We start from the raw sequence: 23,889 nt of genomic DNA, 5'->3' as shown, positions 1-23,889 counted from the left end.
GGTGCCCCCACAGGACTGTTCGCTGGTGGTTAAAGCTGTCACAGCCAGGCAGTATGGAGAGAGAGAGAGAGAGAGAGAGAGAGAGAGAGAGAGAGAGGAGTTTGAGTAATAGAGTCGTAAACTTCGTCCCTCTGATTTATGGCTCGCGATGCTTGTACCGGTGAATGGGCCACTCGGGCGGTACGAGCCCGGGGAACAAAGCGCAGATCCCCTCTGGACACAAGGTCCCTCCTGTCACTGAAGCAGCAAATTCGTCTTCACTCCCCTCAGCCACCTCCCACCCCCCGTCGTCCTTTCTTGTTCCTCTTCATCCTCTCTAAACAGATTTGCACACTTGTTGACGATGCACACAGAGGCCGGGATCAAGAGTCAAGTGCAGACCCACCGGGCCCCCCAGAGCCCTCGGCACTTGCACAGCGGCCCGGGGACGGCGTGGTGGTGCCGTGAGTGGGGAGGAGGTGGGGAGGGTACCAGGGCCTCGGGGGAGTAGCTGCCGTCTTGGAAGGGTCATAAAATCCAAAGGGGGGGAGTGATGGCATGGGGACACAATGGCCGACCTTTAGAACCCGCAGGGCGACAAAGGGGATTAGCTTTGGTGTGAACCTCAATTTCTCGGAGCGTACTGAGCCGGGCAATTTGTGTGTCCGCAGGGTCCATCCTGCTCACTGCGCTGCGGGGCCATGGTTAGGACTGAGCTGTGGGCTTTTAAAATTGATTTATTATAAACAAATATTAGCTATCTGTGTATCTATATATCTGTGTATGTATCTGTGTCTATTTATCTATCTGTCTATGTATCTGTCTATCACTCTATCACTCCATATCCAGTCCTAATGGCTTGATACCCCGCCCACTGTAACCCTGCATGTAATCTCTGTGTAGTGAAGTGAACAAAGAGACACACAGGCCGAGCTTTAAATATCTCAACACAACTGACGTGTGTAAGTGTTGTATAATTGATAGAAAGTGGTTCGAGTTCTCTGTGCAGCGCAGGATCCAACCATATGTCCCGTCTTCCCACTCCAGCCCTGCTACACCCCCAACACGCACGCACATGTACATATATATATATATATAACCTTACACATTATTGATGAAGTCTCTTAAAATAATGTAAACATGCATACTGTATGTATTGTATGACGTGACGGTGTGTGCAGCCCGTGTTTCAGACAGAGGGGCTCGGACTGTGTTGACAGTCAGGGTGTGAGTCCTGAGCAAAGAACAACAGAAACAGACAGAGAGGATTGTCTGCGCAGCGGGGTGAACGAGGGAATGTGGAAATGAATGGATGAAGGATGGCTGGATGCAGGTCTGGCTTTGACTCCCCCCCCCGCTCCTGCAGGGATCGCTCAGCTCTTATTCCCTGTAGCAGTTCAGTGTTAGTGCAGCTCGAAGGCACTGGCGTACGTGTCAGGGCAGCAGCAGCGAGGCATTCAAGATCTGCACTCTTTTAAAGCTTACTTTTCTATTTATTATTTTCATGTTCAAGCTGTGGAGTTTGACAGCTCAGGAACAGTGCAGTGCAGTAGAGTGCAGTACAGTGAAGTGGAGTGAAGTCGAGTGCAGAAGAGTGCAGTGCAATGCAGTACAGTGAAGTAGAGTGCAGTACAGTGAGGTGCAATGCATTACAGTGAATTAAAGTGCAGTACAGTGTAGTTGAGTGCTGTGCAGTACAGTGAAGTGGAGTGAAGTAGAGTGCAGTACAGTGTAGTTGAGTGCAGTGCAGTACAGTGCAGTACAGTGAAGTTGAGTGTTGTGCAGTGCATTACAGTGAATTCGAGTGCAGTACAATGAAGTGCAGTGCAGTACAGTGCAGTACAGTGAAGTTGAGTGTTGTGCAGTGCATTACAGTGAATTCGAGTGCAGTACAATGAAGTGCAGTGCAGTACAGTGCATTACAGTGAAGTAGAGTACAGTGCAGTGAAGTGGAGTGCATTACAGTGAAGTGGAGTGCATTACAGTGTAGTTGTGTGCAATACAGTACAGTGAAGTAGAGTGCAGTGCAGTGAAATAGAGCACAGTATAGTGCAGTGCAATGTAGTAGAGTGAATAAAGTGCAGTGCAATGCAGTAGAGTGAAGTAGATTGCAGTAGAGTACAATGCAGTGAAGTGGAGTGCAGTAAAGTGCAGTGCAATGCAGTAGAGTGAAGTAGAGTGCAGTACAGTGAAATGGAGTGCAGTAGAGTGCAGTACAATGCAGTGAGTGAAGTAGAGTGCAGTACAGTGAAATGGAGTGCAGTAGAGTGCAGTACAATGCAGTGAGTGAAGTAGAGTGGAGTCTCATACAGTCTCCCAAACAATCAGAAGCAGGTGTCTGGAGAGTAAAGGCAAAGATGGAGAGAAAAAAATAGAAGGAAAATGAGAAACAGGCAGGTGGAAAATGTGCCACCAGCATCAAATACTGCAGAGGGGGGGAGGGGGAGAGGGGAAGAAAGCAGAAGTACATCGACATCTTCTGACCCGGGTTTGGACTGAAACCGTCCGGACTGGCTCTCTGGAGCAGGACAGGAGGACGCCTGACTGGACTACAGCAGCCCAGGCGTGTAGGGGTGAGAAGAGTCTCCTGTCAGGGGGCTGCTCTTCCACCCCCCAACCTTGCAGGAGCGTCAACTCGGCCACAGGCCACACAAATACAATGTCGATACGTCAGTGTTGTCTGCTGCTGGTTTACATCCCAGTTCAGGGGTCACGCGTGTATGTGTTGAGTAATTCACGTCAGCTGCTGGTTAAGCTCAAAGTGGAGTCTCTGAATAAGCGCTTCCCCAACGCCATGCACACAAAACCTGCCGAGGAATTCCCAGGGGGCCGTGCACAATTGCTGTGGGGGGGCTGAACCACAGCTCTCCGCACACAAACGATTCCTGTGGCTTCAGGGACTTCGGGCTTTTCCCTCTTCATCACACGCTGCCGCGGCCGAGCCGCGAGAGACGGACTGCGGCCGGCCGTAGCTGTGGCTTGTGGCGAGGACAGCGGGTTCGACTTCAATTGAGACGAGTGCGGAGGCGGCAGCAGTGGGCCGGGCTGGTTCTGACAATGTGACATTCCACTGGGTTTCTGTTCCCTGCCACTGAGACCACGACTGAACTGAAGCCCAAACAGATCGAATCAAGAGCAGGTGGAGGAGAGAGAGGAGAGAGAGGGGAGGGAGTAGAGAGGAGAGGCCGGCTGGCTGACTGGATCTCTGTGCTGCTTTAAATGGGCCCCAGGTATCGCTCACTTCACGGCAGGTCTACCCCGGTGCAGAGAGCAGCACCGTCCATCCCTCCCCAGTGGGGGGGTAATTATGCAGCTTTTTTTTCTTTCTTTCTTTTTCCTGATTTTGCAGCTCGAGGCTGTTCGTGTTTCTTTTCTTTTTGAATGACTGGCGGCGGGAAATCCTGCAGTACGGCACTTCACAGTGGCCTAGCCGCCCAACACCAGCTGACTGGGATTAGGGCTCGGCCCAGCGTGGGACAGCGAGCGAGAGCGGCGTCTGTTCCCACAGCGCCTCGTTATAATCCCTCCGAGAGCCCGGGTGTGAAACAATTAGTCTCCATCGTTGTGTGTGTTGCCAAAATCAGGCAGACCTGTGTGTGTGTGTGAGTGTGTGAGTGTGAGTGTGTGAGTGTGTGTGTGTGTGTGAGTGTGAGTGTGTGAGTGTGTGTGTGTGTGAGTGTGTGTGTGTGTGTGTGTGTGTGTGGGTGTGTGAGTGTGAGTGTGTGAGTGTGAGTGTGTGAGTGTGTGTGTGTGTGTGTGTGTGTGGGTGTGGGTGTGTGAGTGTGAGTGTGTGGGTGTGAGTGTGTGTGTGTTTGTGTGTGAGTGTGTGTGTGTGAGAGAGAGAGAGAGAGAGAACTGGCAGCACTGGTGCCATTGTGAAAAACCATTTGTTTCAGTATATTCTCTAAAACACGTTTAAATTTAAATAAAGATGTATTTATTAGGGGAAAGGGAACTTTTTAAACTTTTTTTAGTTAGAACTGAGAACATCCTCAGTCTTAAATGTATATAATATGTTAATATATCTGTATTGTCTTCTAAATATATTACACAGAAATGCAGGGGCGTAGGTTTTGCTTCAGAATTGGGGGGACACCTGGAGTGACGTTTTGAATGTGACCGTTGGCTGTTGACACAGTCCAGTGCGTCTGCACTGCTTTGCCCCATGCTGGGGTTACTGGTCGAGCCACACAGGAGTGCGTTTCCGGTCGTGTCACTCAGCCCACCCAGCTGGACACAAACAAAAGCAACCTGACACTAGCATGCAATCACAATCACACACACACACAAACAAACAAACACACACAAACACACGCAGAGCCAAACACAGCCCCCCCTCAGGCTCAGGTTTAAAAGAGCTTTTAAAGACTGACAGCCCCTCTCTCTCTCTCTCTCTCTCTCTCTCTCTCTGTGACGGCTGTGATTTAATACGGTGGTTAGGAGACAGTATTTACTCATAAACACCAGTGGAAAGTAATCGGGTTCACAGCGGCTCGGCCCCTCAGAGCTGCCTGCCGCCGTGCTCTTATCAGCGAGCTCAGCTTACCCACAACACACGTGTTCCCGGCGTCACGGAGAAGAGCCGTCTAACGCCTGGGCTCGGACACGGGTGCGATACGGGGGAGGAGTGAGGAGTGAGAGACGGAATAGTTGTGTTTTAAATGCCCTGAACTCTGAAGTCCATGCGTGATAAGGGCGCCCAGGTCTGAATATGACTTTATGTCCCTTGGATTAAAGTAGAGGAAGGAGAAGAAACCGGAAAGTGTCTCTTGATTCCTCCTCAGCCCTGTCACGAGACTGTAATAGAGTGTGCCTGCTGGGCGACCCGAGAGCGCCAGTCCTGTGCCACAGCGCTGCACACACGGGCCTGAGGAGAGAAAAGAAAAGAGGAACGCTAAGAGGAGAATAAAGGCGAGCTCAGTGTGCCTGCAGGGCCCTGGCTGTCCCAGGCCTGTACAAACGCTGCTGGACTAATAGTAACTGGACAATGCTGAGCAGAGAGGCGAGGGGAGGGAGGGTGTGTGTGTGTGTGTGTGAACTGTGCATCCTGCAGCTCTGCCGGGGGGGGGGCTCTAATTTAGGGCCGCTGTGGAGGAACTCTGCTGTTCAGCCTGGCCTGCTGTGCGAGTGACAGCTGCTGCCGGCCGCCGCGCTGCCCTATTCACCGCGGCTCTGTGCCCCGCGCACACGCTGGGGAAACGTTTACAGACTCTTTTAATCCCCCCCTCAAGGAAGTGAACGTTGCATTTAAAATAACAAGAAGACAAAAAGCAGAGACAACGTTAGACTTCACTCAGTGCCCCTGTGTGCGTCCCCCTTCCTCCTCCACACTGTGCTGGACACACAGTTCTGTCTGAGGAAGTGCGTGTCAAATGAACAATTAAAATGTAGTCAAAAGTGCACCTTCATATCAGTAACAGGTGAATTATTATTATTATTATTTAAAGAGTAAATCTCCCCACCCAGCACAGTGTTTAATTGATGCATCTACACTGGATTGACCTGTTTGCTACTAAAAAGCCCACATTTGACAATCAATGCATGGCAGTGTTTGAGGGATGAGCAGGGCTTCGCTTTTCTGAAAGCTAAAATAATCAGATCTGCAGCCTCGAAAATCTGGAATTTAGCCTAATAGAATAAAATAAGAAAACCTTTAGTGTTTGTCTATGCTAAAAGTAATTCAGTCTGACAGTATTTCGTAATGCAAAAATGAGTATTATTATTATTATTATTATTATTATTCATGTCTTAATTGCAAGATACATGTTTGTTAGATTACTATAGTTTTTCATTGCGCCTTCGCCTGTAGTATTTATGTGAAATATAAAGCTTTGACATTTCCACTGGCATCGTCTTTTACAGACAGTAACGCACTTCTGATTCAGTGCTCGACAGATTCGGGCCTCCGCTGCTGCTGACTGGATCTTTGTGTTTTACAGTGACATGAGTGCGCTTGGGTGCAGGACCTTGTCGATGGCCTGTATAGCAATGATCACCATCTCCGCCTGCTTGTGCTTCTGCAGGTTTTCATTCCACTAAAGAGCAGTTGCATGACCGCAGCCTTTGACCCTGCCACCGACTGTCCCACACACAGGCAGGGTGGCGGTAACCGGTGCACTGGGTTTATTGTCGGTCTGCTCTTGCACACGTCTGTGTTTGTGCTGGACTTCATTGCGCTGTATGGCACTCCTTGCAAAGGGCTTTGAGGTGGTTGCCAAGGAAAGGCCGATAAAAAATAATAAATAAATCACTGGGTTTCTCAACTAACTTTATAGACAATGTTGGTCCAGTGACTCAGCGTCCAAAACATGACAACACAGCCGCCCCCCCTGCTCTCCTCTCACACCCAGGTTGTAAATGCATGACTGGGAGCTGTGGATTAACAGGTTGCCCTACAGCAGTGACAAAGCCGCCCGGCAGCGGGAAGCAAGGGGTTGCACAGAGCAATGGCAAGCGCTACGAGATACAGCTCAGATAAGAGATTATCCCTGAGAGTGTCCTCCTGTCCCCACAGGGTGGCCTGTCCCGTGTGTCCTGCTGGATACCTGTCCCTCCTCCCTCGAGTGACGCTGTATAAAACACGGATAAAAAACAGCTTGGCTCACAGAAATGGGTTAATAAGGGAAAGGAAAGGGAGCGGTTGGGAGAGATATCACTCCATGCCTTCCTCGAAGTCCCGCTGTAGTGCAAGAAGAAGAAGAAAAAGAAAAAACAAGAAGGACAAGAAGGGGTTAATCATTTCAAAAAAGAGAAAAGTTGAGAGAGGTTTTAACCCAGGACTGCCTTCACCCGCTCGTCCGCCGCACTGATCTGGAGGGAGGGGCTGAGAGAGAGAGGGAGAGAGGGAGGGAGGACTGGAAGGGCACTGAGAGGGAGAGGGAGTGAAGGAGAGCTGTGGTTTATAGCTGCCAGTGCACAGTCCCAGCCCGGGGCAGATTCCCGTCACACACCCGCACATTCCTCCGGAGACGGACACTGGGAATTTCAATCCGGCGATCACACTCTCTGCCCCTCTTTAAAGTCTTTCTTTTCTTTTTTCAATATTTATTTGTTTTTTCTTTTTTCTTCACACTGCTCCCCCCTATGTCTTGCCTCTGGATAAAAAAAGTCAAGCAAAACGGAAGACGGGCGAGGACACAAATGAAGGTCCGGCGTCTCGGCTCTGGGATCAGCATGTCTCTGCTCGCGGCCGCGGACTGGCTCTGCTGAACGGAGGTGTAAAGTGCAAGTAAGGCAGTGTGCTTTATTATCTTCCTTTTCTTTCTCTTTCCCTTTCTCCCTCCCCCTCTCCTTGGTCTTTCTGTGTGGCTGTATTTGTTTTCCCAGCTGTAGTGAGGAGGTGCTGCTCCTCTCCTGCTCTGGTCCTGTATGATCTCGGGAAAGATCTCGCATCTGGAGGCACCTGCCGAGCCGCTCTGATCGCAGGGCTGCTGCGCTGACTTCAACGCACTGACCGGAGCACCAACTCTCTCTCAATTCAGTTTCAGGTTAAGGTGCTATTGGCGCCATGAATAACCTCGCAGTGTTGTCAAGACATATATGGAAATATATATATATATATATATATATATATATATATATATATATATATATATATATATATATATGCATTTCTGTCTATCTCTCTCAACCTGTATCCCTTTCTCCCAGAGCCACAGCAGTCTGCCCCTCTTTCAAACCTGTCCCATAGTCCCTCTCTCTTCCCCTCTGTCTCTGTCTATCTCTGTACCCCTGTAACAAAACTCCCAACCTTTGCCTTTCCTTTCTTTTCTTGTCTCCCTCTCTCAAATCTCACCCTCCTGTAACAGAGCTCTGATTCTCTCTCTCTCTCTCATTATGTGCTCTCCTGTAACACAGCCTTTAATTCTGCTCCGTCTCTGCCTTGCTATCACATTTACATTTCAAATGACCACATTGAAAAGCCATATGAAATAAGTAAAGGGCGCAGGGAGATACAAGCTGGGCGGTTGGCTAGACTCTCTGTCTCGAGGCGCGGAGCCCCGTGTGAAGATGCGGCCGAGGGGACTGGGAGGGAGAGACAGACATAAAAGGACAAGCCCCCCCACCCCCCGTTCCAGGCGTTCAGGCGGTGTTAAATATTGCATTTGCAGGTCTGAGTGGACAGTGGCTTTCTCCGCCTGTAAAAGGATGTGGATTGTTTTTAATGTGTGACAGAGAGAGTATATTTGTGTGTGTGCATGAAAAGAAAAGTGAAGAAAGGCAGCAGCATTGACAGTCAGGCTGTGGTTTAGTTCTCTGCCGTGTGGAAGGAGAGGAGCGCTGAGGGCAGGAGGGGTCGTGTGTTCAGTGTCCGGCCGTGCAGAGACCCTGTGCTGCGTGTGAGGATCTGGCAGACAACTCTGTGCCATGATCTTCTACATGCTGCGTGAGAGAGAGAGAGAGCGAGAGAGAGAGAGCGAGAGAGAGAGAGCGAGAGAGATTGCAATTCTTCACTCCTCTCAGCAGCTCAATGGGTCGCCTTTCCAGCGATGTCCGTGCATCAGAATAACGGTCTGCAGCGATCTGGACCTCTGCCTCTGTACAGACAACACACTGTCATTCTCCGTGTGGAGGTGTGTGGGTGCGCTTATGCAGTGCACGTGTTTGTATGTGCAGGTGTGTGTATGTGTAGAAAGAGTTGCCTCCTGTCTCAAATCCTGGCTTCGACTCTGTGCCATCTGGTGCCAGGCTGTGTTGGTCCCAGGGGGACTGCAATGGATCCAACCAGGGTTTCCGTTCAGAAGATGCATCTTTTGTTCATGCATTTATTAACCGGTGGACTGAGTTTAGTCGTGTTACTCATTCCCTCTGTGTCTAGAAATTGTGCAGTTAGCTCAGTAGAGGCAGTGAGGTGGTTTGAATGTGAACGAACACACACACACACACACAGATCCTCTTTTCTGGAAACATGGGCTGGTCTGCCTGTATCTGTGCGCTAGGGCTGGGGAAAGGGACATGTTTACGCCAGAGCAACAGGGTTTAATCAGATCCAAGACTCAACGCAATTCAGTTCAGCTCAATTCCAGTTGTCTCCACACATCGCCAGGGAGCGCCGCACACACCGCCAGAGACAGATGTACGAATAGACACGTGTAAACATCAGCACCCGGACTGACGAGGGCACAACGCTCGTGAGATGCACTAGAACAGAATCCCCCTGCGGATGCACGCCGGTGTGGGGTTTCAATTCCACCGCAGCGAACAAAGGTCTGAAATTACAAAGCAGGAGCCGTGCAGCTTGTCCGGCCGCCGCCTGACCTTTTCACCCGGGGTTGAGTTCCTCTAATGGAGGAGTGATCACTACTCTGAGACGAAGTCACTGACAAATTAAACCGTCGCGGCCAAACCAGCAACCTCGGGCTTCCCCTCGGCATGCCTCCCTCCCCGAGCTTGTCCCCCCCCAGCGTGTGAGTCAGCCCGTGCCGTCTCCACCTTGTAATTGTGCGCCAGATTGAGGACCCTGTCAGTGCCGCCCTCACCGGGAGGCAGAGGAGCTTCGCGACACCTTGAACTTCGTAGGCGGGAGGGGGGTCCCGGGGCCATTAAACTACAGCCGCCGCCCCCTGGCCTGTGCACCGCTAATTAAAAGGGTCTTCAGCTCGGCCTCGAGGGCCGGCACTGAGGAGCTGGCCGGGGGGGCTTAGCGGGGTAGTGTCAGACTGTAGTGCAGAGTTGTGTTGATCTAGTGCTCTGCAGGGCAGTTGTTAAGGCTGGAATGCGAAGTGGCTGGCAGGTGTGGACATGACACTGGGGTGTGTGTGTGTGTGTGTGTGTGTGTGTGTGTGTGAGAGGAGGACGTGTCAGAGTGGCATCTCTCTCTGTAGGACAGCGCTGCATGTCTCTCGGTTGAGGAAGGTCTCTGCTCGGCTCCGTTGTATTTCCCCGCTGCAGCAATGTTAACAAGGCTGGTCTCGCTCACCTGCTGTCTGCTGTCTCCCCTGCATCGTCCTGCACGCCTCTCCACTTCCTCCCCACGTGTTGCATGTTGCGTGTCTCATGTCGCCTGATGCCCTTCCTCTGCTGTGGGACAGACACACAGACAGACAGAAGGACATGCTCTCTCTCTCTGTGCTGAAGTGTGCCGCAGACTTCGCTGCCAAAACCAATTAGTCCTCGCCGGGTCGTTTTTGCATAATTCATGCGGCAGCTGATGACTCTGAGAGGGAGATGCTTTTAGCCGACGCCGAGAGACCGGGCTCTTAAAGCCAGTTAATTGCGCGGCTCTCAGAGGGGATTGCGGTTCGTTTTTAATTTCATTTGCCATGTAAAAAAAAAAAGACAGATGCCTGCTGTAACCCCCCACCCCCTCCCCACGCTGCATTGTGGTGCGCCGGCCCCCCGGGCAGAGACAGGTACACGGAGTGTCCGGCCTGGCAGCCCCCCACCACAGAGAGGGGCGAGTCCGGGCGCAGGTACTGGTGTGTCTGTAAACAGTCAGTGCAGCATGTCAACACGGCCTGACAGCACTGCCGGGAGACGGGTGGGGGAGGGTGTGTTGGAGTATCTGTGTGTGGGGGGGGGGGGGAGGTGTTGGTGAGTCTGAGCTGGTGCAATTATCCAACATCATCCACCCCCCCACTCTGATGAAGATGAGACCCTCGGTCAGGGTGGATTGATTGCAGGAGTGTGAAGTGGGGGGGGATCGCTGTGATGGATTAGCAGCGGCTCGAGGGAGACAGGCTGCCAGTTTGCAACAAGAAAATTAAACCCTCAATCAGGGCGGGAGGCTGGGCTGTGGGGGGGCACCCCGGAGTGGATGAGCTGATGGATGTGACCTCCCTGCCCCCCTTAATCACCCCCGTCATGCCAAGGTCACAGTGATCCCCCCCACCGGCTCCCCCCCGGCCACTGACTATTGATAACGCAGCCCTGTCACGCGCTGGGGTCTCGTTTCACACACAGGGGGCTGATGGCACTGTGGCGCATGGGGGGCTGATCCTAGCAGTGTCACCCAGTCTCTGGAACCCATCTGCAGAGATATTGATAATCTCAGCCCCCCACAGAGAGAAGGGGATTTCTCACTGTGTGCGGTTTTCTGACACAAATGGAAATTGGGCTTCAAGGCATTCAAGACAGAAAACAGGAGACACTTCTTCACACAGAGAGGCGTCACAATCTGAACAAACTCCCCAGCGATGTGGCTGAAGATGGATACCAAACGAGCACGATGGGGCGAATGGACTTTCTCAAGTTCTTCAGAGGGGGCTTCTCAAACAGGCAGATTCCTCTCTGGTTCTGATCGGTGCCATCGTATCTTCAGTGACTGCTTTTTCCCTCAAGGTTATTAGTGGGAATTAGTCTTTGGGTCGCAACAACCAGCACATCGAACACAAACACTCACACAAAGCTAGCAGCGTGAACACACTCTGAGGCACAGACACCGCCGCTGTGACATAGGGTAACACAGCAGGCATGAATATACATCTGTACATGAATATATATATGAACTTGGACACACAAGCGCACTCTCTCGTCACAGCCAGGCACGTGGACTCGCCAACATCCGTCCTGCCCCCCCAAACACTGCCGCACCCCTCCCTGCCCTCACCTCTCTCACACTTGCCATTCATCACCCGCAAAAAACAAAACAAACCCCCTGCTTTCCGAGCTGTCGGCCCCTCTGCAGCCGCAGTGCAGGGACCCGTAGCGACCTGCTGTCAGAGCCGTTGCAATGTATCCTTTTCCCAGAGATAAACGCCCCCAGGGTGCGCGGCTCAGGGGACGCCCGGGGCTGCAGAGCGATCGGATACCTGCTGAGGAAACCCGTGCCGTTCACCTGCAGGAGGCCAAAGACAAACACAGGTGTGCCCTGCCCCCCCCCGTGGGCAGAGATGGCCCTGATTGCACGGGCTCCCTGCACCAATGCCTCCGAGGTCTTTACAGCAGGCAGCGCTGGGGGCTCCTCTTGGGTCTGTTTTCTTAAGCCAAAATTCCGGACGTCAGACTGACCACTGACACGCGATCTGAGGGACTTTTATTGGCTTCTTGAGAGAGAGAGAGAGAGAGAGAGAATATGGCATCTGTAATTCTTCCATCTTCTTTCTTAATTAAATAATAAGAAGGAAAAGCAGGCGGATGAATTGCATGTCTTTTATTTCCCCCACATCTGGCCTGTGCCTTGATACTCTTTCAAGACTTTTGTAGTGGAGACAGAGAGAGAGAACAACACGAGAAAGCTCAGTATGGGTAAATCTGGCCCTACTTCTCTGCCGTCTCTCGCTGACATAGAAATTCATTAAGCGCTGTGGCTAATGGCTCTCAGACGTCCCTGTGAATTACGCTGATGCACGTCAGGGTTTGCACGTTCTCGTAGCACAGTAACAGAGAGCTGGGTCTCCGCGGGGTTGGAGGGCTGTGTTCTTAACAGGGCTGCTGCTAAATAATGGAGTTCACCTGGGGTGTCTAGTGCTGGCACATGCACACGCACGCGCACATGCACACACAGCACTAGTTGTTGTTCCAGCTACAATGACCCAGTCGAATCAAAAACAAAAACCTTCACCTCCTCTCGGCTCGAAGAATGAAGTGAAACAGGAAGTTGTGGTCCTTCTGCCCACTCCTGAATACCCGAGTCCATTTCCCAGTGTAAGCGCAGTGTCTCGCCCACAGTGCGGTCACTGAGCAGCGTGCTGTGTTTTGTGGCCTTGCTGCTCGTTTGCTGACCACATAGCAATATTGTGCAGGAGCACTATTTACAGCACTATCACTGGAGTGAGCCACATGACTTTTTGTCTCTGGCATTGAATCCCGAGCACCGCGGCTCCTGTCCTGCCCCCGCTGCGCCTCTCTATGGGCCGGGCCGGTGGATTCTGGAGCAGCTCTGGAGGCGCGTTCCTGGCCGGGCTTTTCTTTTCGCTTCCAAGGACATCTAAGATCAGGATTGGGGGGAGGGGGCTAGTCCTGGAGAGCTCAAAGTGTCTGGTTCCTAATTACTTCATTCATTTCTTATATATATTTGATTAAACTCGTTAAATTGCCAGCCTCCCCCAGGTCCTGCCGCAGACGCCGGGCTTGCTGTAAACTCCGCAGGACCGGGCGCCCCCTGTTCCCGATGATAATCCTCCCTGACCCAGCGGGGCCTCAGTAATTAACTAATTAAGTGCGGTAAATGAAGCGACAGATTAACAGGCACACAAGAGAGCGATCCGCGTCCGCCGTGTTGTTCTGGTTAGTCTAAACGCTCGCACAATGCTGACGGATGTTCAGTTAATTACTTTCCAATGAGGCGTTAAGGCATCGATGCCGTGTAATCGCATTATTCCAGCCGCGATGGGTTTGTCTGAGCGCAGATCTGTCCCCCGCGCTGCGCACTTCTGCAGCAGACCAGGAGACAGCGGGGCGAGAAGTTTCCAGCAGGAATGGCACGCTTCTGTGAACTGGTGCTTTGCTTAGTTTGGCTTTTTAAATGGCTGTGGGCCAGTGGCACACAGAAGGGGGTGTTCAGTGTGTCATGCAGGTGTAGGTCAGTGTTGTAAGACCCCATCCTGTCCGCAGATCGTGTTTATAGTTTCTAATTGCAGGCATCTCTGTCAGTCATAAGTGCTTCCCCCCCAAATCAAGAGCAACAACAGAAGCAGTTTAATTTCCAAATTGTTCGTCCCTAATCCACGGCTCCCAGTCCCTGATTCCCATCTCATTTTAATGTGTGTTTGTGAAATACATTTCAGATGAAGTGCGTTTCTCTGCTGTGGCTCATGAGGAGCGCGACCTGATTTGAGCTCAAACCTGGCCGTAAAGTGGAGCCACACCAAACAAAGAACACACACAAAGGCAGGAATCGCACAGACCGTTGAAATCATGTTTTGATTAATTGTATCAGTCGCTAGAGATCCACCCTGCGAGACTGAACGAACGTGCCTGTGGCCCCTGGGTGCTAAAGACGCACTTCCTGCCCCCCCCCCAGCTCCTCTCGAAGAACCCAGCCGCACCTCTGGGGCTCACCTGCAACTTCAAACAGGGCAGGACAATAAATCAAGACACAAATCGAGCGGCTGATTCCAATGTTTCTGTCTTCTGTCTCAGAGATTACCTCATTTATTTGAAGGGGGGGATTTCCAAGACAGAGAAAGAGAGAGATGGAGGGAGAGAATTAGAGAGAGAGGGAGGAAAAACGAGAAGAAGAAGAATGCGGTGAATGTGCACGGAGGTGGCGGGGAAGGCGTCCTGCGGGACACACTGCCGAGGCAGACAATGCCGGCGTGGAAGGGAATTCCAGATGACATTCTTCTGGGCTCGTCCCTGAATGGCTCCTCAGACGTCTGGCACTGTAGAGCAACGGGCTGCAAACCCTGTCTGGGATGAGCCTTACACATCTATTTCATCTTCCTGCATGTCTCCCAGTCTTTGCCATTGTGTGTGTGAGCGTGTGTGTGAGAGTGTGTGTGAGAGTGTGAGCGTGAGTTTGTGTGAGTGTGAGTGAGAGTGTGTGTGTGAGCGTGTGTGACATCCGATATCGCCCCTCTCCCCTCTTGTTTGCTTTATGGCCGCCTCGCTCTCCTCACCTCGCTTCCAGCTCTTTAATTTTCCTGTCAGTAATGGGGTCGTGAAACTGTCGCTCGGCTGCCCTGACAGCCCCCCACTGCGGCCGCTCACCTGACAGACAACCGCCTGTTGAAGTGTCAGGTCTGGCCCCTGAACCCTGGGCCCCGAGGTCGTCTCTGAATGTTTTCAGAAGGGCCGCTCTGTTCGAGCACAAAGCAGACGTGATTATTATTATCATTATATGTCTTTGCAGGGGTGATTAGCACCACTTGCTCTAGGGACACTTTTCCTCATTTCCTATAATCCTAATTCCTCTTGCAGATGCTTGGTGTCCATACAGCGCTTCACACCTTGTTGTTGTTTTTTGAGTGTATATGTATCATTCAACTTCCTGGAGATGCCTGTTTTGTGTTTTTGGTGGAGACTGGCCTCCACATGGAGAGTGGATGTGATTGAGGGGGTTACGGTCACGTGACCGAGGTGAAAGGGCTGCACGGCTTGTCATCGCGCAGTTCCTGGTGAAGGAAGAGGGGAAGGAAGTGGGTTAGGTGTACTCGGGGGGCCGTAATGTTGTTGCATTACACAGCAGCAGGGATTTTACACAGCAAAACGAAAACACCAGAGTGGTTTTGCCATTATGAGATGATGGCTTCAAAAGGCAGCCGAATAGCAAGAAAAAAACGAAAGAGCTAAAGTAGAAAACCGAACGACGACGCGGCTGCGCATCGGCAGGATGATTTACACAACAGACAGCTGGCGAACGGCTCAGGGCTCTGCACAGCTCGAGCGCTGGCTCCACATTTGGGTTTAAAAGCATCTCTACTGCGCTCTGCTCAGAGGAGCCAAACTCGCTGGCTCGGCACGCTCGAACACAACAACACGGATCTTCGCTTCCCCCTCTCCCTCTCTCTTTGTGTTTATATTAATGGATTAAGATCCTTAAGAAGCAAAGTCTTGTCGAGCTGCCAGATGAGATTACTTTGCTCAAGTTGTCTTCAGCGCTGCAGAGGAGAAGAAAGAAACTGGAAGAAAGAAAATTAAGATTTCAAGCAAATCGAACTCAACACCCTCGGTCTCTCTCCCTGCCCCCTCCCTCTCTCTCTCTGCTCTTTCACTCTTTATATCTCTGTCAGAGTACTGCTGAATGTATTGTCTAGCTGTTGTATATTGTGTGCGTTTCAGAGGTGGGTGTGTTGGGACAGTATGTGTTGATGAATCAGTGAAGGGTTCGATCGTCCCTGAATGCTCGATGAAGCTCTTGCCCGCTGCCCGCTGCCCGCTGCCCGTGCATGTTTGTGGCGCACTGTGCCAGACGGTTGTTGCTGCAGCGCCGCCAGTCCTGGTGTTGACATTGCAATGTTGTGGTCTTGTCGGCGACAGAATCAACTGAGCTTTGGTTCCTAATCCCTAATGGTGGCCCTGTCAGCAGGATGGGGGGTTTGGGGGAAGAGCGTGGAGGGAGGTTTGGTGCGTTTGATGCAGGGGAACCCCCCCTGCCTGAATTCTCACCACTACCCCCCCTGCTCTGAAGACAATGCCAGTCCCGTCCCCATGTGCTCCTGAGCTCCTGATGGAGTCTGTCCTGTATCCAGGTCCCCAGGAATGCACCATGTCTTTGTGAGGCGATGATGTGTGCAGATCACTGTCTCTGTTGCCCATTGTGGCAGCGCCGTGTCCTGCTGCCTCTAATCCGCTCCGGCTCCCCCCTGATCCACGGCCCCGGCACGGAGGGGGGCCCAGGGAACGGGACGGTGCCGCCCCACATCCACGTCGTTCTGTTGTTTTTTCCGTGGCACGTGTGCGCTAGCGTGACCCTTAGCGTGTTCAGAACATGTCCTTCTTCTGCCCCTTTTGAAAAAGCTGTCGCGGTTCCGTGTCTGTTACCGGGCCCTCATCTCGTACACCGAGACCTACAGTAGTGTGGGAACAGGAATCGGGTGTCTGGTGGTTGCGGTTTATTCCAGGCTGGAGCATTTATTTTTGGCAAGCTGTGACCAATTCCAGGTTGCCAGCAAAGGTAACAGTAAAGGTGATCTTTTTGTGACCAATTCCACATACCCCTTTCAGATTGAATATAGATCAGCATTTTCACACTCCAGTCATTGTGTTGTTCATCCTCAGAGACAGTCAGGATGATCTGTCATTGGCCGGAGAGCGCTACGCAACCAGGCGGAACGGGGGGCTGGGGCCCCGGGCTGCCGGGCCCCTGACTGCAGGTATTTACATGTATGGAGGGCAAATACTTGGGGGACTCCTAAAAGTGAGTTTTAGTTTCAGATCCACGTCTCAATGCACTGCACCGGCGACCTGGAGTTTGTGAACCGTAGCTCTGGAGAAAAACACCTTTTGTGGCAGGTCGGACATGGGTTTGTGAGTTCCTCTGAGGACCGAGCGCGGTGTTCTGGGGGGTGTTGTGTGGTTCTGGGGGGTGTTGTGCAGTTGAGCCTCTGTTGGTCATTTCCTGTTGTGTTTCAGTAGCGTAGTGGAGGGAGATGCCATCGAGGGGTGTCTCAGTGAAGCTGCTCTTTCAGCTCATTGAAGCCCTCTCCCCGGCTGGGTGAGGGGCCTCTAGTTCCTCCCCCCGTCCTCCTGTGATTCAACGCAAAAGCTGGTCACTGGTGCAAGTTTACTCTGCTCAATTTACAGATGGGCTTTTACTGTGTTTAGCCTATTTTTACAGTGCGTTTTCTATGGTTTCTGTATGTCTTGGATATACTTTACCAAACTCTACCACATGTAAACTATGGTCCACCGTAGTAAACGTGCCTCAGCAGTGACGCAAACCAGCCTGGGTCCTGTCAGAACATTTTTTATACCACATCCTTTTTACACTTATATATATTTATAATACGCACACACACACCTTGTCTGCTGATCCACACAGGAGCTGCTGTACTGATTGTTTTATAGACATAGACCTGATTCATAATCCCCGGCAGCTCTGGATGACGACCCCTGATTCCTTCATTGCCCCCAATGGGCCATGTACTGCCAGGCACGCTCTCTCTCTTTCTCTCGCGCTGTCTCTCTCTCTCTCTCTCTCGTGCTCGCTGCGTTGCTGTTCCTAGTTCCACGTGTGGCTGTGAGACCGGCCCGGCCCCCCAGAGTAGATCCTGCATTATCTGTCTCACAACCTGTCTCCTCCGTCGACCCCTTGATCATAGCATCTGCAATCGGGTCGGCAGCTCTACCTGCCTGTGCCTGTGGCGAGAGAGAGAGAGAGCGTCTGAGCTCCAGCCATCCCTGCTCCCAGTCTGGAGGTGGAATGAGGACCACGCTTTTTCCAAGGTGAAAAACCTTGTCTTTTAATAAAACAGTAATTGTTTTTTTCCAGAGGCTTTGGCTGGGCGAGTGATCTCTCTTTTCCACTACAGCCCCCTGTGTGTCTTCAGACGCAGCACACAATCTGTTATTGCGCGAGAGCTGATGGCCAGAAGCTCGCAAATGCGCACCACATGTTGGCTCCCCAGCGCCGGCAGCTTCGGCTCCTGGAATGAGATTTTTTGGAAAATAACATTTTACTGCTGCAGAACTATCTATGACTCGGTACCAAAAATCCGCACCCCCCCTCCTGCATCGCTGTGTGTGTCAACACCTTGAGTATTAGCTTGCACGTGATTCTCCTTGCGGCTCCTCGAGTTTACCTGCTCCTCTTGCTCGCTGCTCTTCGGGATGTGTTCTCAAAAAGCCCGCAACTCTGTTGGTTTTGAAGAATCTTTTGAGAGCCCTGGTTCTGTTCTCCAGGACGAAGCTGGATCGCTTTAGTCAACGTGTCTTTGTTAGTCACACTCTGTGAAAACTCGGTCGGGTCGGTGAAGATGACTCACTTAATCCTGACAGGACTGGGTCGGTTTGGGATCGGGTCCACAGGAGTCCTCAGCAGGCTTTAGTGGACTAAGCTGAGCAGAGCAGCTTTAACAGTGTGACTGGACTGGACTGGGCAGAGTCAGACTGAAGCTCATGTCCACCTGCGTGTGTTCGCGTGTGTGCGCGTGTCTGTGCGTGTGTCTGTGCGTGTCTGCGTGTGTCTGTGTTGTTTGCCTTGGCTGTGACTGTTTGTAGTCCAGTGGGGGGTTCCTCGCAGGACCACCTCCTCAGTTCAAGGCCTCGGCTTGGTCTGTCCCTGGACTGTCAGTGTGGCCTCTGCAGGGAAGGAGGCCGTGACCCTCAGGGGCCCCTGGATGGGGGGACAGTGTGCGATGGTGTCAGGAGTGACAGATTTGTACATTCTTCATCTTCTCTGTCTCCTTCTTCTTCCCCTCCTCCTCCTCCTCCTTCAGTTTGAAGCTGCTGTGCTTTGCCAGGGTGACTCTCAGACGTAAACGTGTGAAATACAGATATATGGATGACAAAATGTCTTGCTCCTGCTTCTAGACAGTGCTGTAACGGCGTGTGTCACCGGTCAGTGGTGTGGTTATGGGTAGATAACAGAACTTGGAAGTGTCTGAGTGTCAGCAGATTGATTTCAGACGAGAGCTGGTTTGGGTGGGGTATAGCGCCTGCATGGTCAGACCCCCTGTTCATATTCGCACTCCTCCCAGCGCCCGTCCGAGCCGCTCAGCCTCGCCTGCACAACGACAGAACCGTTCCCAAAAGGAGAGGGAACAGTGCATATAGGGAGAGGGATCGGCGCGGTGTAGGGAGAGGGATCGGCGCGGTGTAGGGAGAGGGAACGGCGCGGTGGGTGGCGTGCTCGCATTGCTGTCAGAGTGGGTGTGTCTGGACGGGCCGCTGGTTGCACTTGCAGCCCTGCAGAGCTTCACTGTGTTTTGAAGACGTGGAGGGTTTGTTTTATCAGTCTGCAAATTGACACCAGATCAACTGACTGGCTGCAGTGCCGGCTTTGGTCTCCTTCCAGACATCTTGTTTTGATCATTCCTGGGAACCCTTCAGCACAGCACTGGGACCCTCTGCACCGACACACCGGCCCCAAGTGCCCACGCAGGTTGAGTTGAGTCTTGTTTTATGACAGATGTGATTTTTTTCCCCTCTCCCCAGCCAGTAAAGGGTGTTTCCCTGTTCATCACAGGAACTGCAGACCTGTGCAGGAACTGCTTTCCACCAGTTTGTTTTCCTCTGATTCACGCTGAGCTCTGAGAGCTGTGCCTTGAACACGGTGTCCTTCCTGTTCACCGCTCAGTGGCAGAAATGACAACAGAGCTAGAGACCAGAAACACCGGAGATGACAGAAGGAGGAGAAAGCATCGCCGGGCTGAGGTTACCTGCCCCGGATCGGACCTGGCCTCGAGTGGCAACGCGGTCGGGATACCCTGAGCCCTTAAAGATGTCCGCATCGGCATACAGGCCGCAGTCTCTAGGGGAGAAGTGTTACAAGAGGTATAGTAAAGGTGGACAGGAATAGGCTTGAGAGAGAAAGTGAAAGAAAGAATGAAAAAAAGAGAGGAACAACCGCAGGCTTGACTTTGCCAGCTCAGGTTGTTTGAGGTGAAACCACAGTCGATCGTTACGGTGCATCGATCAGCATCTTAATTTGCATTGTGTTCCCCAAATACATGAATGAATAAATAAACACACGGGAACCAGGTTCATTACAAGGATTTTATTTTCTTAAACGTTTTGTTTCAGTGCAAATGCATTATTCACCTCTGTGGCTTTTACGACAATGAAATCTACGACAACTGCAGCTCCCTCTCTCTCTCTCTCTCTCTCTCTCTCTCTCTCTCTCTCTCTCTCTCTCTCTCTCTGTGCGCTGAGCTGTCGGGATGCTTTCATCACCCGCTCCTGCTCACCCAGTTGTGCGGCTCTCAGCTCTGGAGAGACGCTGTCTAGGAGTCTCTTGTTGAGACACCACAGCTTTCACCGGCATGGACACACTAGTGACTGGAAAGTTTTCCCAATTCCTATATCAGACGCACAAGATTTCCAGACTCGGGCCGATGCAAAACTCAGACCCTACGATTTTAACATGATTATTATTATTTAACAGAAAAGCCCCGTCGGTGAACAGCACAAGCAGCTGACTGAAGGCAGTGGGGAGAGGAGCAGTGCAGCTTAAAAAATGGCTGATGGAGAGAAAGAGAAGAAAAGGAGAGATGAATGAAATTGAGTGAGAGAGATGTAAAGAGAGAGAGAAATTTATAGAGAGAGATATTTATAGAGAGAGATGTAAGGAGAGGCACTGAAAGCGAGAGAGCAGACAGCTTCTCATACAGAAGGAGAGTGGGAGCCCCAGGGGTCACGCTGGGGTCGGCGGAGGGGTCAAGTGGGGGTCACGAAGGCACAGACTCATTCACAGATCCGGAGCAGCGGCGCTAAATGGGAGAATCTGTTCACTGACGGGAGCTGCAGTGTGCTGGCGCTGTGGATCTGAATCCAGACGCACACACACAACACACACACACAACCACATGTGAGCCGGTGTCTGTGCCAGGGTCTGACCTGGTGCGGGGGCTGTGCCAGTGTCCAGGCTGGTGTGTGTCTGTGCCAGGGTCTTGCCCGGTGCGGGTCTGTTCACCGCACTTCAGCAGGGTTTGACACCGGCTCACTGTTCCTGAGGTGTGTTTACCACAGTGGACAGGGTTTACCGCAGATCCAGCGTGGTAGGAGTCCCGTCCTCTTCCTCTCCAGCACTGGGGGGCAGTTTGAGGGCTCTGGGTCGGACTCTTCAGGGCTGTGTTTTCAGAAGGGTCTCCATTGTGTGCGAGAGAAAGCAGGGGACCCCCAGGATGAGTGCGGAAGGGGGTTGTGCGTGTGTCTGTGAGTCTGTTGCAGTAGATTTATACCTCATTTGAAGGCATTTAATCGATGCTCTGGGATTTCTATGGTGTCAAGTGGAGAAAGTCATTCCTCCACTGCTTTCTTTGCTCCCCGCGTCTACTTTGGCAACCCCCCCCCCCAAGTAATAACCTTTGTCTTTCACAACCACCAACCACACTACAACACCCGAAAACTACTCCATCAGGCTGGGGAGGGAGGGAGGGAGGGAGGGATACAATAACCTGCCACACACAACCCTCCCTGCCCCCTCCCCCTCCCCTTCCTCTCTCTCTCTCTCTCTCTCTCTCTCTCAGTCACAGCTGTTGTTCAATCGAGTGTATTATTCCCTCCCTCCTTTCACTCACTCACTCAGCGCACTGGCTCTGTTCCTCTTCTGACCTGGAAGACAATAAAGAACAGAAAGTCAGTCCCTGAGAGCGGATTGTCCCCCAGCCTGGCAGCGGGGCGAGGGGGCGAGCGGACGGGACCTCCCTGCGTCCCGCTTCTCCATCCTGGTGCTGGGAAGGCAGTTCTGGGCGCAGTAACCTCTTGGATTCTGCAGAACCTCTCTCATGGTCTACCTGGAGTCTACAAAGAAGATGTATCTGATGTTTTGTCACACAGTGCCGTGTTCCCGTCCTCAGCAGCAGTCTAGCCACATGTCTTCCTGTGTGTGTGTTGTGTGTGTGTGTGTGTGTGTGTGTGTGTGTGTGTGTGTGTGTGTGTGTCAGTGTGTCTGTTTGCAGATTTATATTCTCTATTTGTTGAGGAGTGGGGTAGGGGGAGCACACGGGCTGGCTTAGACGGGGGGTGGCTCTGCCTGGCTCTGACCCCCATTGCTGCTCCTGCTGGGGCTGTGGGCTGACCCCTGGTGAGACCCCCGGTGCCCGTCGCTCACCTGTCCTTCCCACACTGAGTGAGACTGCAGGTGCTTTGTGAGCTCTGCTGATTCGGGGCGAGTGCCTCAGAAATGTGAGGTAGTCTTTTTATTTTCACAGGCAGGAGAAAAACCCAAAGCCATTAATTAACTGCAGTCAAATACTTTTGCGCGCTGAAGCCACTCCATCAGAGGGCTCTGTGTTCGCCTGTTGTTCCCGTGTGACTAGGGGCCATTGTAGTCTGCTGGTGCGGTGCCAGGGAAAATCTGACTGGAGAACAATCGCATCTTTCTACCCCTTTCTCTTCCTTTGTTACAAGAAACAGGTACAGAATAACTGAAAGCCTTTCCTGCTGTGATATTCTGGGTCGCTTTGTTAACCAACAGCCTGCGTCCACTTTACTCTCAACATTACCTTTTAAAAAGAAAGGAACTTTTTAAAAAGACTACTTTTGTAAAGCGGTGGTGCTATTTAATGGGAGTCTCCTTGGATGAAGGCATTAGACACATAAATACATCAATAAATAATGATCGATCGATAGACGGGTAAACATCAATCTGTCATTGCTGGAGCTTGGTGTGTGTTCAGTGGGGTGAGAGTGTAGCTGTGCCCTGTGGGGGGGTACAGGGGCAGAGGAGAGAGAGGCATCAGTCAGGATTTCACCCCCCCGAGCCACAGTCAAGCTGCACAGAGGGACCCCGGCCAATTCGCATGTTTCTCGCATTAACGAACCCAGTCGCAAATCCCCACCTTAGTCCTTGTAAATTCTTGGCATTTTTGTGTTGCTTTGCCTTTCCCACGTGTGCAGCGTGATTAATGTGACGGGGGGGTGGTGGTGGAGGGGCTCAGCAGCTCTGTTGTGTTTAATTTGACTTTCCTTTGGGCAACTTCTGTAACACTCACTGGGTACAACATGTCCCAGAATGCAAATCTGCCCATTTTGCCCTTTTTAAGTAAATAAACATGTCAGAGGGTCAGGCCAGGTTGGCAGCTCAGGGGGGTTCCCGGGTCCAGACCACTTAATGACTTTAGAGCAGGGTGTGCAATGTGACACTCACTACTCCTGCACTTTACTGCACTTCACAGCACTGCACTTTACTATACTGTACTGCACCTCACTGTACCGCATTACTGCACTTTACCATACTGTACTCTAGGTGAACTCACATTGTGTTGTGTTGTGTTGTGATCTGCTGTACTGTGTTGTGTTGTGCTGTGTTGTGTTGTGCTGTGCTGTGTTGTGCTGTGTTGTGCTGTGTTGTGCTGTGTTGTGTTGTGCTGTGCTGTGTTGTGCTGTGTTGTGCTTTGATCTGCTGTACTGTGCTGTGCTATCCCTCTACCAAAATAGCAGGGCCCTGCTTGCCAGGGGAAGGTGACGCCGGGGCTGTGTGTGACGCCTGTGTCTATTTTTAGGTCGTGTCTCGCTGCTGCAGAGTCCCCGTCCCCGTCCCCCCCGTCCCCGTGTCACTGAGAGGGACGCCTGGGCTGAGCAGGAGAGCCAGCCAGAGAGCGCAGCGGGGCAGAGGTCCCGAGCGACGACGAGACGACCGCCATGACGAGAGTGAGGATGCTGTGGAGCTCCTTGCTCTTCTTCGCCTTGCTGGCAGTGCAGCAGACCAGTGGGCTCAGTAAGACCACCAGCTCCTCTTCCTCCTCCCCCCGGATGAAGTTGGCCTATCAAGGTGAGCCCTCGACCAACCAACTAACTTACTTACACTGTGACTTTTTGACAGCATCAGCCTTGTGCGTCAGTCAACACCACCCTCAGCCAGTGTGCGACACTAAAACACTTCCCCCACCTCACTTCCTGTTTATATACCAGAGCATTCTTTAA

At 51.9% G+C, this 23,889-nt stretch overlaps 1 protein-coding gene across 1 annotated transcript in view; it reads left to right on the top strand.

The window, feature by feature from the left end:
- The first annotated feature begins 6,841 nt into the window (after positions 1-6,841).
- Positions 6,842-23,889, top strand: part of sema3b (sema domain, immunoglobulin domain (Ig), short basic domain, secreted, (semaphorin) 3B) — a 40,889-nt gene continuing 23,841 nt past the window's right edge. The window contains exons 1-2 of the mRNA XM_066697565.1: positions 6,842-7,207; positions 23,469-23,737. Of these exons, the coding sequence (XP_066553662.1) occupies positions 23,608-23,737 (130 nt within the window). The 5' untranslated portion in view covers positions 6,842-7,207; positions 23,469-23,607. The remainder of the gene's footprint in view (positions 7,208-23,468; positions 23,738-23,889) is intronic.

Source organism: Amia ocellicauda, chromosome 3 (assembly GCF_036373705.1).
Source record: "Amia ocellicauda isolate fAmiCal2 chromosome 3, fAmiCal2.hap1, whole genome shotgun sequence".
Taxonomy (NCBI): domain Eukaryota; kingdom Metazoa; phylum Chordata; class Actinopteri; order Amiiformes; family Amiidae; genus Amia; species Amia ocellicauda.
Note: the sequence above shows the minus strand (reverse complement) of the source record. Positions and strands in the feature narration are given on the sequence as shown.